Raw genomic sequence first — 14,929 nt, 5'->3', positions numbered from 1 at the left:
GGCATTTCTCTACCGACATCATGATGGACACTTGAAGTATTTCTCTTTTAGCTGTTGTGAATGTCACTATGATGACCAGTAGGCAGGTTTCTGTGTGCACCAGAGGTGGTGTCTATGGAAAACAACTGTAGCAGTTGGTTTCAAATTCCTAAAGGCGCTCTCACAGATGCTAGTGTGACTGCAGCGGTGAAGAGAATGTTCAGTCTCACACCTTACCTCCCAAGTGGTGTAAAAAATCTGACCGTATTCTGCCTCTGCAATGGACCTGTGTTTGTTTCTCTTGGGTAGAGACCTCTTGAGTGAATCCAGAGTAACAAAATTGTGCTTATTTTCCCCACAATTTTTAATTACCTATGCCATGTGCGCATGTTCTCATATACTATTATCCATGCAGAGACAACCACTGGACCCACTCAGAGGATGTTATACCCCCAGGAGCACCTTCCACACTTTCCTGTCATGGTGACAAGAGGTGTTACTTTGCATTTTCAGATCTGAATGCAACTCTTCACGCGATCACCGGCTACTGATTAAAGACAACAAACACCTTGTCCCATTTCTTGGAAACCCTTGTTCCTTCCTAGTCGAGCCTCAGAGCTTCCCAGACCATCCCGGTCCTAGACTGCCTTGCCCTCCCCACCTTTCCAGATCTTCCGGTATCTGGGGACAGCCTCGTGCTTAGTAAGGAATCCAGGGTCTGAAAACTCACCCACAAGTGAGGCCACCAAGATTCTAGAGCATTAATTTGAGGGGTCAGTGACCAGGGGTGAGGACAGCAGCTAATGGCTGACCACAGTGGGAGGGTCAGGCTCCATGGAGAATGGGAACCTTCCACTCCCCACCAAAATGAGCACGCCCAAGCCTGACCAGTACCCACCAGGTTACAGGTTGGTAGATGGACAGAAGCGCTGTCAGGCCCCAGACCTCACCCCTCACTGTTCACTGTCTCCTGTGGGGCTTATTGTCTCCCTTCCCCACTGTTTGGTCTCACTGTCCCTTGGTCCTATGGCCCACGATCGAGTTCTTCTGTACCCTAATTCCAAAGTCTCCTGTCTTCATTTTCTCCTGGCCCCAAGCCTCAAACTATCCTCACTATAACCCAATCTCGCCGTCCGGCCTCACTGTCTCGTGGCACCACTGTGTCCTGGCCTGGCTGCTGTCCCCACTGACCTCCGGTCACGCCGTCTGGCCTGAGCATCCATGTCCTCTGACCTCGCCGTCACCTCGTGTCCTCTACTATTTCCTAGCTCCATCATCGTCCCGGTGGTTCCCAGATCTCTTCATTACCTCCCCTCCAACGCCCCGCATCCCAGAGAATAGAAGTCCCGCCTAGCGTCTCCAAGCGCCGATTGGTCGCTCTCAACCCAACCACGCCACGAAAAGCTCCCAAAGGGAAGGGCGCTGCTGCTGGAGGACTTCGATGCAGGGAGGGCCACGCCCCGCGTTCGGTAACTCTCCCACAGAAGCCAGTCGCAACTTGCTCGGGAGCCAATTTTCCTGGGCCCTGCAGCGTTGTTTCCCTGCAAGGACCACCACCACCACCCTTCCACTCCCGGTCAATGGGAGAAAGGATGGGAATGCAAACAAGCTCAGCATGTAAAGCTCCTGATTGGTGAGCGTGAGAAGAAAGGGGGCGGGGCAAGAGGGCAAGCACAGGCGAGTAGGGATCATGACGAACGTCCAGATAAGCCAATGGTGAGAGTGAGGAGGCCGGCGAGGGCGGGAGTGTTGCGGGCACTTGGGATGCTCTGCAAGAAGGAAAATGGACAGTAGTGTTTCTGATGGACGTGCACAAGGACCAATAATTCTGCGAAGGTGGGAGGTGGTAGCTATTGGGGCTACGGCGTGGGGGGGGAGAGGGGGGCGGGGAGTCCGTGACGGACATGCATGATTGCTAATAGTCGCGTTAATACAGGCAGTGCCTGGCCAATGACTCCGGCAAGGAGGCGGGCTAGCTGGTGATGGGCGGGACGGCCAGAGGCTTCGCAGCGCTGTGTGGGAAATGGTAGGGGCGGTACGCCCATGACGAACGTGCTTCACGACTAATAGTCCCAGGAGGACGGAGGCGAACGGCAAATGGCGGAGGCGAGGAGGCGGGCTGTCCATCGCTCCGCAGCGCTGTGTGGGAAACGGCGGGGCGGGGCGCATGCGACAGACGGGCGTGCTGACCAATGGTTGTGGGAGGGCGGAGGCCGCAGGCCAATGGCGGCGGCGCGGCCGGGGGCGGGGCGCGGGCTGCGCGGCGCCTGCTGGAAGTGGAGGGGCGGCGGCGGCGGCAGCGGCCGAGGTGCGGTGGCGGGGTCGGGGTGGCGGCGGCGAGTGCGCGCGCCGCATTGTGTTCCGGGTGGCGCAGCGGACACTGCTCATCGTCGCCTCCTGCCGCCAGGTCGCAGCCGTCCGGGGAAGGCTGGGCGCGGGCCCTCCTCGCTCCGTCCGCCCGCGGAGCATGCGGGCCGGGCCCGCGCGCCGATGAGAGGAGAATGGGGACGCAGGGCAGCCCGGTGAAGAGCTACGACTACCTGCTCAAGTTCCTGCTCGTGGGCGACAGCGACGTGGGCAAGGGCGAGATTCTGGAGAGCCTGCAGGACGGCGCCTCTGAGTCACCTTACGCCTACAGCAACGGTAAGGCCGCGGCGCGGGCGTCCTGTGGGCTGTGCGTCCAGTCCGGGCCAGTTCCTCGGTGGTCTCGCGTCTGGGCCAGGCCAGTCCCCCGTTGGCCGTGCTTTAGGGCCAGTGCCACTGATGACCGTGCATTCTGACTAGTCCTTTTTATGACCATACGTCAGGCCGGTCCTGGTGTCCATGTGTCCAGGGCTGTCCCCTTGGTGGCCCAGTGTATGTATTCTCTTATTGCCTCCGTGTCTGTAACTGCCCCTCTGCTAGTCTTGCATCCAGGTCTGATCCTGCCAGCCCCTGCCCACTGCCAATCCTGCTGGCCCTGCATCTGGAGGCCTGCCTGGCCCTATTCACCCTGGGTCTGAGCTTCATCCTCCTGCCTGCCCCTGTGACCATCTTGGCTTCCATGGTTCTGAACTCTCCTCCTGGATACTGTTTATCTGCTGCTTTTCATTCTTCTGGCCGAATATCCAGAGCCCAGCCCCATCCTTCTCCTGGCCTTGTACCCACTACCCATTCTGCTGCTTTTGAGTCCAGTACCTGTTCCTCTGCTGGCCTGAGCCCAGACTGTGCTCCACCCCCCACCCATCCCTTGCTGTGACTATTGGTGTGGGGCCCTGAACCCTCTGTCTCTGGAGATGAGTTGGCTGGGCCTTTGTCAGAGCCTCTTAACCCTTCCTTTACCAGCTCCACCAGGCAAGCAGGTGGCTGGAGCTGGGGCTCTGCCTAGGCGTATTGCCTTCTAGTTGAGACTGCCTAAAGGGTTGCAGTGGGACAGGAATGGGCAAGGGTCATGTCTTCCCTTAGCCAGAATCCTCAGAGGCATGATGGTTTGTGTAGGCGAGTGAGCTGCCACCCTTTGGAGTGAGTGTGGCATATAACAGCGAGACAGCCATAGGATGATGGTCAGGTGACAATTAAGAGCCAAGTGTCAGCACTGCCCAGCGGGTCCGCTCCTCGTGGCACGCCTGGCTGGGAGAAGCCTCCTGCGAGCCACAATCTCCTTTCTTTTTCACTTGAACCAATTCAGCCAAGGTGCCTGGGCTCTGAGGAGGGAAGGAGGCTGTGGATCTGCATGGCACTCCCTTGCTTACACACTGGAGAGGCCTGCTGGTGTGTGGTTAACACTCAGCTTCTAACTGAGCAGCTGGCAGTGTGAACCCACCAGTGACCGTAGCAGTCTGCCCTGTGAGGGGGCACCTCTCTCTGTTCTGCAGGCTCACGGTGAGTCGTGATCAGCTTGACATCACACGACAGTGTCCTAAGCATGAGCTGATCTTGGAGAGACCCAGGAATGAGGTGTGGTCCCTGGGCCTAAAGGAGCCCAGGTGGCATAGTGGTTAAGCACTCTAAACGGCAGTGGTTTGAACCCACCAGCCACTCTGAAGAAGGCTGTTACCGTTACAGAAACTCTCCAGGGCACTTGTACTTAGTCCTTCAGGGCTACTTTGGGTGGGCATTGACTGGACAGCGAGTGTGGACATGGTGGAGGTGGCAGTGCTGCTTGTCTTCTAAAGGAGAAAGGCTACTGTCCTCTAGGCAGGGTGAGTGACAGTGACACCCACCGCCCAGACGGAGGGTGGGTGTGAGAAAAGAGTCATCCGGAGCTGGATGCAGTGGAGGTGGCAACTCCTGTTGTAGGGGTCTCATGGGGGTCTGAATCATGATGACAGGAGCCTATCATGCATTTGACTCCTTCATTTAGAGGGTCCCCCACTCTCCGTTTTACTGCTAAAATGCCCCCTAGAAGTGAGGATGGAGAGATTTTGTGTCACATGCTTCGGATGTGTTCTTTGGAGGAGGACATCATGCTTGGAGGAATCGAGGGTCTATAAAAGAGAGGAAACCTCTCAGTGCGCTCTGTTGACACTGCCTGCTAGAAGGGCTCGAGCACAGTAGAGGCCGGGAGGATGGTGCCTGTCTGGCCCGGGTTTCTGCCTCTTGTTCACGGGCTGCTGTGTGTGTTGGAGCTGACTCAGCGTCACCACCTTGTAACCCACCTTGTTTGTGGCTGTGTACATACACCTGAGGCCCACGGTCTGGACGGGAAGAAGACTGTAGAGATGTTGCTGGAGGCTCTTGGGAGTGTCTGGTTGGAGTTTTGGTGACAATAGTGGGTAGGGAGTTGCGCTCCCAACACAATAGTGGTTGGTTCAAATCTAGCAGGTGCTTCTTGGGGGAGAAAAGAGAAATCGTTTTCTCCCTTGGGATTTGCAGCTTTTGAAAACCCACTGTCAGCACATCAGTTCTGACTTGATGGCAGTGAGTTGTTGTTGCTTGTGTGTCTGTCTCACTAACAACTCATGCACACACATGCACACTCGCACTTAAGCCCTTACCCAAGAATTGTGCCTGTGGTATAGCCTGGTGTGCCTGTGGGTGCGGTCAGGCCAGTGGGACCCTGGCTGGAAGCCTCAGGACCTGCACTTACTTGGGGAGCCAAGTCCTGTATGTGTCCAGGACCAGTCTTTCCACAGATTTCCATCCTGTTCCCAGAAGTGCGATTCCCTCTGCTCTCTGCCTGGGCTTGTCTCCCACACACTTCCTTGGGACTTGAGGAAGCACTGTCTTGTTTCCAGAGGCCAAGCCCCCAAGGATGACGTAGACTGCTTTCCTGGGACCTCTGTCCTTCCAGAATGGGATACAGATTTAGGAGGGTCAGAAGCTTGAACTCCCCAGGTGGACAAAGCCATTAATTTGTTTTTCTGAGGATGGGTTCTGTCCTGTAGCCCCCACCCTACAACCAGAGGGAAGAACACAGCCATCAACAAGAAGATGGGACCAGCATCTTCCTTCACCCCCTCTCCTGGGCCTCAGCACATTGCCACACTTCCTGTGACACGCCAACCACAGTGAGGACAGTCCTGCATGAGATGGAGACACCTTCCTGAGAGCAGTGGTCACTCCTCTCTGGTGCAGGAAAAGGGTGTGCTTGGCAGTGGCAGAGAAACCCTCTCAGAAAGACACTGCCTTGTCAGGACCCATCACCACCTGTTGGTCTATGCCCAGTTCCCACAATGCTGACCAGAGATGTGACAAGTTGGCCATGGATCCAGGGGTGTGCCTTGTCCCTGCAGTCCCAGGGCCCAGAAAGCACAACGTACAAAGGTGTGGCACTTTTGCATCTCCTGGGCATCTCACTCCCGGGGCCTAGTGCAGGGAGAAGTTGGCTTGCTGGACTTATAGTACTGGGGTTCACTTTCTGGTCCTCACATGAAAGATCCCAAACCAAATCAGCTGCGATGAGGTCAGCTCAACTCTTTGGATCCCTACAGGTATCAGAGTAGAGCTGCTTTCTACCATATTCAGCTGCCAGTGATTTAGAAGCCAATATCCAAACCTTTCTTCCTAATCTTAACAATTTAGAGGCTACACTGAAGCCTCTTCAGCATTAACACACAAGCTTTCACAGACAGTATGGGCTCTGATAAGAGCACTGGGCAGAATTGAACCAGGGCTCTCATATGGAAGGTGGGGATCACATCAGTGGGCCATCACTGCCCTCAAGCCAGGTGTTGTGAGTGGCCTCCCTGACCTATGGTGATTCTACCTGTGTCAGAGTAGAATTATGTTTTAGGGGGTTTTCAGTGGCTGAGTGTTCAGATATTGCTCTCCAGGCCTTTCTGCCCAGGTGCCTGTGAGAGGAGGATTTGAACCTCTAACCTTTTGTTGGCTACCTAGTTTGTTCCCTGTTCTCACTTGGGCTCCTGAAAGGACATACATATGTTTATCTCCATCATTCTAACAGCATGTTATTGTGTTCTCTATTCGGAAAAGGAGACCTAGTGTTCCCTCCTCCATTGGTCTGAGTGGGGAGCTGTGTGGACCCTCCATTGGTCTCTCTGGGGAGTTGTGTGGACCTTCTGTTGGTCTGAGTGGGAAGCGGTGTGGAACAGGAAGAGGCCAGCATGGCTTGGGAAATGCTGAGATAGTCAAACCCTGAGCCCTGTTGACAGGTTGGTTGGTATTCACCCTGGCACCCCTAGAACCCTGATCAGGATGCCCAGACTTGCCCGAGGGTGCTGAAGCCTAACTCCTGTCAGCAGGAGACGAGAATGCGGTGCCAACTGTCACCTCCCTGCTCCATGTTGTGCACCCACATGTTGAAGGCTGGTAGGACCTGTTCCATGGGCAGGTGTATGCATGTGGTGTCCTCAGCTTACCAACACCTGAGTCATTGATACTGCCTCTGCCTCTGCCACTGCCTCTGCCTCTGCCTCTGCCTCTGGAGAAGCAGACTTGGGGTTGACAGCTGGTGGGCGCAGAGCCAGCGGTCTGCCCTGGGTCCTCCAGTGCAGGCAGCATGAAGGGAGAGGTTGTGGGGTCTGAGTCTGCACTCAAGGGTGCCCTCTGTCACTTGTGCCACTAGGTGGGGCTGGACTGGCTCCACACCAGCATGCAGGCACCCGCGCTGAGCCTGTGAGGCGTCGTGCCTCAGGGCAGGACACTCCAGCGACAGCTGGCAGGACCTTCTCAACAGGATGGCAAGTATGTCAGCTCCTGATAACGCCAGTGTTAGAATCAGTTCCCTAGCATGTCCTTGTCCTTCCTTTTCAAACCATGGGGACTCAGTATTGAAGAGAGCAGTGAGGGTCTTGTTCCTGGGGGTGAGTGAGATGAGAGAGAAGGGACAGTGATCACTTGAAAAGGGGCATTGAGGTATCCCAGCACCAGAGAGCCTGGGACTGCTGATGGCCTACAGAGCCACATTTCTGCCAAGACAGCAATGACTCTGCTGGAGTACACCCTGTCAGGGACCCTGAGTGGCCCAGGACTCTACTTCCCACTCTTTGGGTTCAGGCTCAGTGTGCACTGTTCTCTGCCTAACACATAGGGTGTGGTCATTCTGCGTGGTTAGATCCGCTGGTCCCCACAGCCTTTCTTTTTTTTACATTTATTTTTTTTTAATGTTTATGATATTATTTTTACGTGTACCGTCAAATCAGATCTGACTGGTACAGGAGGAGATCGCTCCCTCCTTCTCTAGCAGAGCATCTGGTGGATTTGAACCGCTTACCTCTGGGATTGCAGTGCAGCGTCTTGCCACTAGGACACCACAGCTCCCTAGCCTTACTTTCTGAGATGGTCAAACTATTTTCCACAGCCTTACACACATAGGTGGTCATACCTACTGTCGACAAATCCCATCATGGGGGCTGGTCATACCCACTGTCCCCACGGCCTTATAAACGTGGGTAGTCATACCCATACTCTGATGCATAGCAAGTAATTGCGAAGACCATGAACTGGATTAGATGCACCTTAGTCTCTAGACTGACATCATTGCTTTTGAGTACTCTGGAGAGGTCCTGATGGTAGATTTACCTAATGCAATTAGTCTTTTGATTTCCTGACTACTGGTGCCAAGAGTGTTGCTTCTGGAGCCAGGCAAGTTGTAATTGCTAACAACCTCAATCTCTTCTCCGTCCATCATGGTGCTGCCAGTTGGCCCAGTGGTAAGAATCATTGTCTTGATGTTGAGCTTCAATCCATATTGAAGACTACAGTCCTTGACCTTCTGTAGCACATGCTTCAGGTCCATCTCAGTTTCAGCCAGCAGGCTTGTGTCATCTATATAACATAGGTTGTTGATGAGTCTTCCTCCTATCACTGATGTTTCTCCTCGTAAAGCCCAGCCTCAGCATACCCATGTTTATCGTGGCTGTGTTGACAATAGCAAAGAGCTGTAAGTGACCCAAGTGCCCATCAACAAACAAATGGATAGAGAAGTTCTGGTATATTCACACAATGGAATACTATGCAGCATTGAAATACAAGGAACTCATGAAATATTATGCAAAATGGATGACCCTGGAGGACATTATGCTGAATGAAATATCTCAGTCACAAAAGGACAAATATTACCTAGGGCCACTGTTGTAAAATGGGACTGACAGCAGGGTTGAGGGAAGACAGAAAAGGAGGGAAGGAATGATGTATATTGCATTGAAACAGATGAGGGAAAGATCTGTTTAAAAGGGAGATAATATGAATGGGTATTCTTGTCATTACAGAATTCCAGAGTGAGGGCTGCATAGTGGAGTGGACTGAGGGGAGGTATTGCATAACAATGAAAGAGTTTTTCTTTTCAAGAAGAGTGAATTGGGGGAGAGGGGTGGGCAGGGTGAAAAGTGCAACAATGAATGACTGGAAACCCTAAGTCTCTGTAAACTTTCATTAAATTTAATTTTTAAAAATTGGGCCGGAGGGGGGAAGCCCAGCCTCCCAAATGATCTGTTCTGCGTACAGATTGAAAAGGTATGTAGACAGGATATATCCCTGGTGCACTTCCTTCCAGATTTTGAACCATGCAGTGTTTCCCTGCTCTGTTCTGAGGCTTGCTTCCTAGTCCAAGTATAGGTTTTGCATAAGCACAATTAAAGTGTTCTGGGATTCCTATTCTCTTCAAGGTTAACCACAAATTTTGTTCCACTATGCGTTTGCATAGTCAGTGAAACACAGACATTCCTCTGGTACTCTCTGCTTTCTGCCAAGATCCATCTGACATTGGCGATAATGTCTCTAGTGCCACGACCTCTTCTAAACCCAGTTTGTATTTCTGGTAGTTCTCTGTCAATGTATTGTCCCAGTCATTTCTGGATAATCTTTAGCAGGATTTTGCTTGTGTGTGATATGAATGATATTGTATAATAATTTCCACACTCTTTGGGGTCACCTTTTTTGGAATGGGAATAAAGATGGATCTCTTCCAATCAGTTGGCCGGGTAGGCTTCACAATTACTTGCTTTGAGTAAGAGAGCTAGATAATGACTAAGGATAATAGAAGAATTGATGCGTTCGAGTTGTGTTGCTGGAGGAGAGTCTTGAACATACCATGGACTGCCAAGAAAACAAATAGGTCTGTCTTAGAGAAGGTGAAACCAAATTTCTCCTTGGAGTCTAGGATTTTGAAGCTCTGTCTTACATACTTTGGGCATGTGACCAGGAGGGACTGATCTTTGGAAGGATGGAGGAACAGCACAGGAGAGAAAGACCCCAGATGAGATGGATTGATACAGTGACTAGGGCAATGAGGGTAGGTGTGCTGGAGTCAGTGAGACTGGCTCAGGACAGGTTTGGCTTCAAAGCTATTGTACACAGGGTCGCCATGAGTTGCAGGCAACTCAAAGGCAATATTCACTGTCCCCACAGCCTTACATGAGTGGTCTGGTCATATGCTCTATACACATAGGTGGTCACACCCACTGTTCCTACAGTCTTATATAATGGGTTGGTCATACTTGTCCCTTACATGCGCGGTGTGATTTCCCCCACTTCATCCCCCTGGCTCCAGACCTTACTGGCAGTGGATGCTCGCTTAGTGCTTTTTTCCAGGGTGATAGTGATTCTGGTCTCCCACCTGGTCTCTGATTCTCCTCTCCCACCCAGTCCTGGGATCCTGGGTGTCTTCTTGGGATTAACCTTCCCTTTGCTGCCTTAGTGGAGGGGGCGGGTGGGGCTGAGGCTGTGGTCATCTGTCCTGCCCCTCCCTGTGTTCTGGGCCTGGGGCTGCTCCTGCCCTGCCTGCCTCCTTCCTGCCAAGCAGAACAGGTCCCAGAGAGGTCAGATGAGTAAGGAGAAGCTTCCAGAAGGCTGCTGGGAATGAGGTCATTGAAGCATTTGCCATCAAAGAAAGGTTTTCTTTGATGGCTGCAAAGGAGCCGTGGGGCGCTCAGGTTAAAGCACTCAGCTGCTAACCGAAAGGCCAGTGTTGAGCACACCAGCCACTTGGCCAGAGCAAGACGGAAGTGTCTGCTTCTGTGAGCAGTGCCCCATGCCCTTCCTAGTCTCTGAATTGGGGTATCGTTTTCTTTGCGGCTCACAGAATTCAGAATTAGGCTGGTGGGGAAAGAGTTTGAATTAGCCCCTTACCAGCACCTGATGGGTTGGAGCCTGTGGCCTGCAGAGTTGAGGGGTCTGCAGAGCAGGTAGCAGCAGGTAGCTTGGGGTCTGCAGAGCTAGGGGAGTGGAGAGAGAGCTCTCCCACACCCTCAATACTTCTTCCACCTTGTGTTGTGTCCAAGTGAGGATCCCAGGAAGGTCTCCACTGTTAGAGAGGCCACCAGGAGAATGTGGGTCTGGGTCCTTCCTGCCCTCTGGTTCCACTCATGTGGAGATTATCACAGAGAAGGTGAGATGACTGTGAAGAATGCTCCAAAGCTAGATCCCATCACCCCAAGGGGAGAGTCCTGGCACCTCACATCATCTCAGTTGTGACAATTGGGAAAAGGCTCACAGAGTTACAACCTCATACCCTGGAGGACTACCACACATTCCAGAGGGACCCCTCTTAATACCCAAGAGGAGCCTCCCCACATCGCACAGGGACTACCCCATAGGGACCTCTCTCAACCCCTCAAACAGACCTCTCCTTATACCATGTAGGAATCTTTCCTCATTCCCCCCAGGGACCTCTCCCTGTATCTCACAAGGACCTCTCTGCACATCCCTCAGGGACCTCTCCCCTGCACCCCACACGACCTCTTCCAGCTCCCTACAGGGACCACATCCCAAACCCCACAGAGTTCACACATCAGAGGGACCACACCACCCATGTGAGACAGCTTTCTCTCACATATTTTGGGCTTATTATTAGGAGAGGCTATTCCTTGGGGAGGGACATCATGTTTGGAAAGAGTCAACAAAAGAGAGGAAGACCTTCAATGAGATGGATTGACACAGTGACTACTGCAGTGGGTTTTCGAATCCACCAGCTGCTCTGCGGGAAAAGAATGAGCAGTCTCCTGTGCTATTTGCTGCTTCTGAAAACCTACTGGAGGGTCAGCTCTGGGTTGATTGTGACTCTATGATGCTTGACCACAACACAGTAACAATGAGTTGTATGCAACTCATGGCACCTAACAAACAATCCCCTATAGCACAGGGGCCACCCTACACCCCAAGAGGGATAATCTCTGGATTTGCTTCTTGTCTTACGCTGGTGTTTTTTTCTGGGATAGTTGAGAGACACACATGTGTACACACACAGATGCATCCACACACATGCACACGTACACACAGATGCCTTCATGTACACAGCCACCACATATTCACACAGAGATGCATTTACTTATTTGTACGTGCCACATACCCAGACTCATGCATGCATTTTTTTTTTAAAAATTTATTACTTTTTGTGTGTGTATCGTCAAATTGGATCTGACTGGTACAGGAGGAGATTGCCCCTCCTCCAACAGAGCATCTGGTGGATTTGAACCGTGTACCTCTGTGATTGCAGTACAGCTTCTTGCCACTCAGCCACCAGAGCTCCCTTCATTCATGCATTTTTATACACACACCACATACTCTTATGCAGCTGGCCAGCTGACTTGCAGTCATATTAGGAGAGACTGGGCATCTGGGCACCAGAGGACAGCAGGAACACTTGAGCTTCTGGGAAAGCACCAATGGCCGCCCCACACTTCAAGGGTCCAGATGGACTGTGGATCCTGAACTCAAAAGTGATGAAGAAATAAGAGAGATGCAAATTAAAACAACTATGAGATATCATCTCACCCCAGTCAGAATAGCAAAATTTAACAGAACAGCAAGCAACAAATGCTGGCATGGTTGTGGAGAAACTGGAACCCTTATTCACTGTTGGTGGGAGTGTAAAATGGTGCAACCACTGTGGAAGGCGGTATGGCTCTTTCTCAAAAAGTTGCAAATAGGGATACCATTTGACCCAGCATTTCCACTACTGGGAACATACCCCAAAGAGACCATAACCAACATCCAAGCAGATATATGCACACCCATGTTTATCATGACTTTGTTCAAAATAGCAAGGAGTTGGAAACAACCTGAGTGCCCATCAACAAACGAATGGATAGAGAAGCTCTGGTATATTTGCACAATGAAATACTGTGCTGCATTGAAAAACAAGGAACTCTTGCAATATTATTCAAAATCTGTGACCCTGGAGGACATTATGCTGAGTGAAGTATCTCAGTCACAAAAGGACAAATACTACGTGGTGCCACTGTTGTAAAACAGGACTGACATCGGGGTTGGGGAGAGACTGAGAAAGATGGGTTCAATAATGTATACTGCCTTAAAACAGATGAGGGAGAAAACTGTTTAAAAGGGATATGTGATTAGGTATTTTTGTCATGACAGGAGTTCAGAGTGAAGGCTGCATAGTGGAGTAGACCTGGGGGAGGGTTTGTAAAACAATGAAAGAATTTTTCTTTTACTTTTCCAAGAGGGTAGTGTACTAGGGTGGAGGGTTGGGAGGAGAGAAAAGGGCAACAATGAATGAATGGAAATCCAAAGTCTCTGTAAATTTTCATTGAAATTAATAACAAATTTTTTTTAAAAAAGTGTGTGAGGCCCATGTTGGGCTTTAGACTGATGCTACCATGTTGCTCAGAGGCGGCGGAAGCAGTGTTCTGAAACAATGCGCTAACGTACCCCGCAGTGGGCTTCCATAGGCTATGCTGAGTGGAGGAGACTGTCCCCCTGCCTGTCAGAGCCCCTGCAGTGAGTAGGTTCTGGGATGGTGCTGCCAGGAGGCCTGCATACTCCCATAGTCATCTGAGATAAGGGGCTGGATCTGTGTCGTGTAGATGCCAAGAGAGAGGGCACCTTGCAGTAGTGAGGACAGTAAGCGGGGTCAAGCCAGTGTCCCTGAGGACAAGGTGCCCCTGTGGATCCCAGCCCAGCACGGACAGCACCACTGTTCTGTGTCTCACAGAGTGAGCCCATACGTGTGTTGACAGAAGTGGGAGAGGTGACCACCACTCCTGGCTCATGGCTGGCCATTCTGGGTCAACACTGAGCATGCTTGTTCAGGTGCGCTGCGCATATCAGCTCCGTAGGCAGGTCTCATTCCTAGGCCACAGCCCCTGGCACCCCAACAGTGTCCACCACCACCACCACCCAGCCCTGACTACAGGTGAAGAGGAGGGTCCCATACCACACCTCCGCTTTGGCAACCCACATGGCAGCCGTGAACTCTGGCCCTTCCCCACCCCCAGCATTTCAAACATGTGAGTGGTCCGTGCCTGTGAGAGGGTCATCTGACCCGTTGAGACACTGCATGTCCGTGCCTGCAGCCAGATCTGCCACTGACTGCCATGGCCCTTCCTTACCATGTACTGGCCCGTCCACTTCCTTTGCAGCCATGGGTTTGTCAGAAATTGCCTCTCTTGGGAGTTGGTCATGGGCCTGAGTGGCTTCAGAAGGCCCATGATCTGTATCACATCGTTCGCAATTGACCTTTTATCCTCTGTCAGCACTGACAATCGTAAGGACTCACCTAGGGTTCCATCCAGGCTGCTGCCTAACCCCTACACACTCTGGAAGGGGCCCTGTTCGGAGAAGACAGACCCTAATCCTACTGGAAGTGTGGTCACTGACATCAGCCAGTGTCCCGTCTCCTAGTCAGTCAGGAGGTAGAGAGACATGTGTCCCTCCAGCGGTGTTCAGAGCCTTAAGTGCAGTGATGAGTGAGTGTGTACCGGTGGTGATCACAGGGTGAGGGCACTCAGTTTTAGCCCCTCCTCCCAGCAGGGAGACCAAGCTGAGCCCTGGACAGTGCCGCCCTCTAGTGTCGCGCACGCAGCCTGGAACCAGTCAGTGTAACTGGGCTTCTTGATGGTGCTTAGCAGAGAGCGAGCTTTGTGAGCATGCTCCCTGTGGCTGTCCCACACCTGTGACAAGGACATCAGTTGCTGCAGAAAATAAACAGGGTCATTTCTGTGATAACAAACTGGTGTCCATGGAGGTCAGTGTGTGACTGGGGAGCTCTCACCTTGCTCCCGCATCTGGTGCCTGCAGTGACTCAGGGCCTGAGGGCAGTGACAGGAATAGCTTTGCCAAGGGGACAAGAGCTTTTCCCCAGCCCCAAGGCTGGTGCTTACCGTGGGTTAGCACAGTGGGGAGTGAGCCTGGAGAGACGGCACAGGCACAGATGGCTACGGGCTCACAGTTGGCTCTGCCCTGGCCAGGACCCTGGAGGGTACATGTGGGTACATGCACCTACACACATTTGTATACTCACTATGTTCACACATGTGCTTACACTCGTGCATCTTCTCAAACATGTGTCAAGTATATTTACATGTTCACGGTGTGTACATTCATGTGCTCATTTGCACTCATACACATGAACTTACACACAGACTCTGTTTGCGCTCTCCCTCTAGTCACCTCACCCCTTAGGGATCATGATGAAAGCTTGGAGATCAGGGACTTCGAAATGAGAATGTCGAGTGCTTGCTTTAGATCTACAGAGTAGTTGGACGTTGCCATCACACAACCTTCACCATCACACACCCCTCACCACTGCACACCCCTCACCATTCGCACA

General features: G+C 52.1%; 1 protein-coding gene across 2 annotated transcripts in view; it reads left to right on the top strand.

Annotated features, from left to right (window-relative positions):
* The first annotated feature begins 2,480 nt into the window (after positions 1-2,480).
* The window catches only part of RAB40C (RAB40C, member RAS oncogene family), a 20,454-nt gene continuing 8,005 nt past the window's right edge, over positions 2,481-14,929 (top strand). For both annotated transcript variants that reach the window (XM_006894852.1, XM_006894851.1), the window contains exon 1: positions 2,481-2,622. In XM_006894852.1, the coding sequence (XP_006894914.1) occupies positions 2,481-2,622 (142 nt within the window). The remainder of the gene's footprint in view (positions 2,623-14,929) is intronic.

Source organism: Elephantulus edwardii, unplaced genomic scaffold, assembly GCF_000299155.1.
Source record: "Elephantulus edwardii isolate Elephantulus edwardi_28Jun2011 unplaced genomic scaffold, EleEdw1.0 scaffold00151, whole genome shotgun sequence".
Taxonomy (NCBI): domain Eukaryota; kingdom Metazoa; phylum Chordata; class Mammalia; order Macroscelidea; family Macroscelididae; genus Elephantulus; species Elephantulus edwardii.
This window is presented reverse-complemented; position numbering and strand designations above follow the sequence as displayed.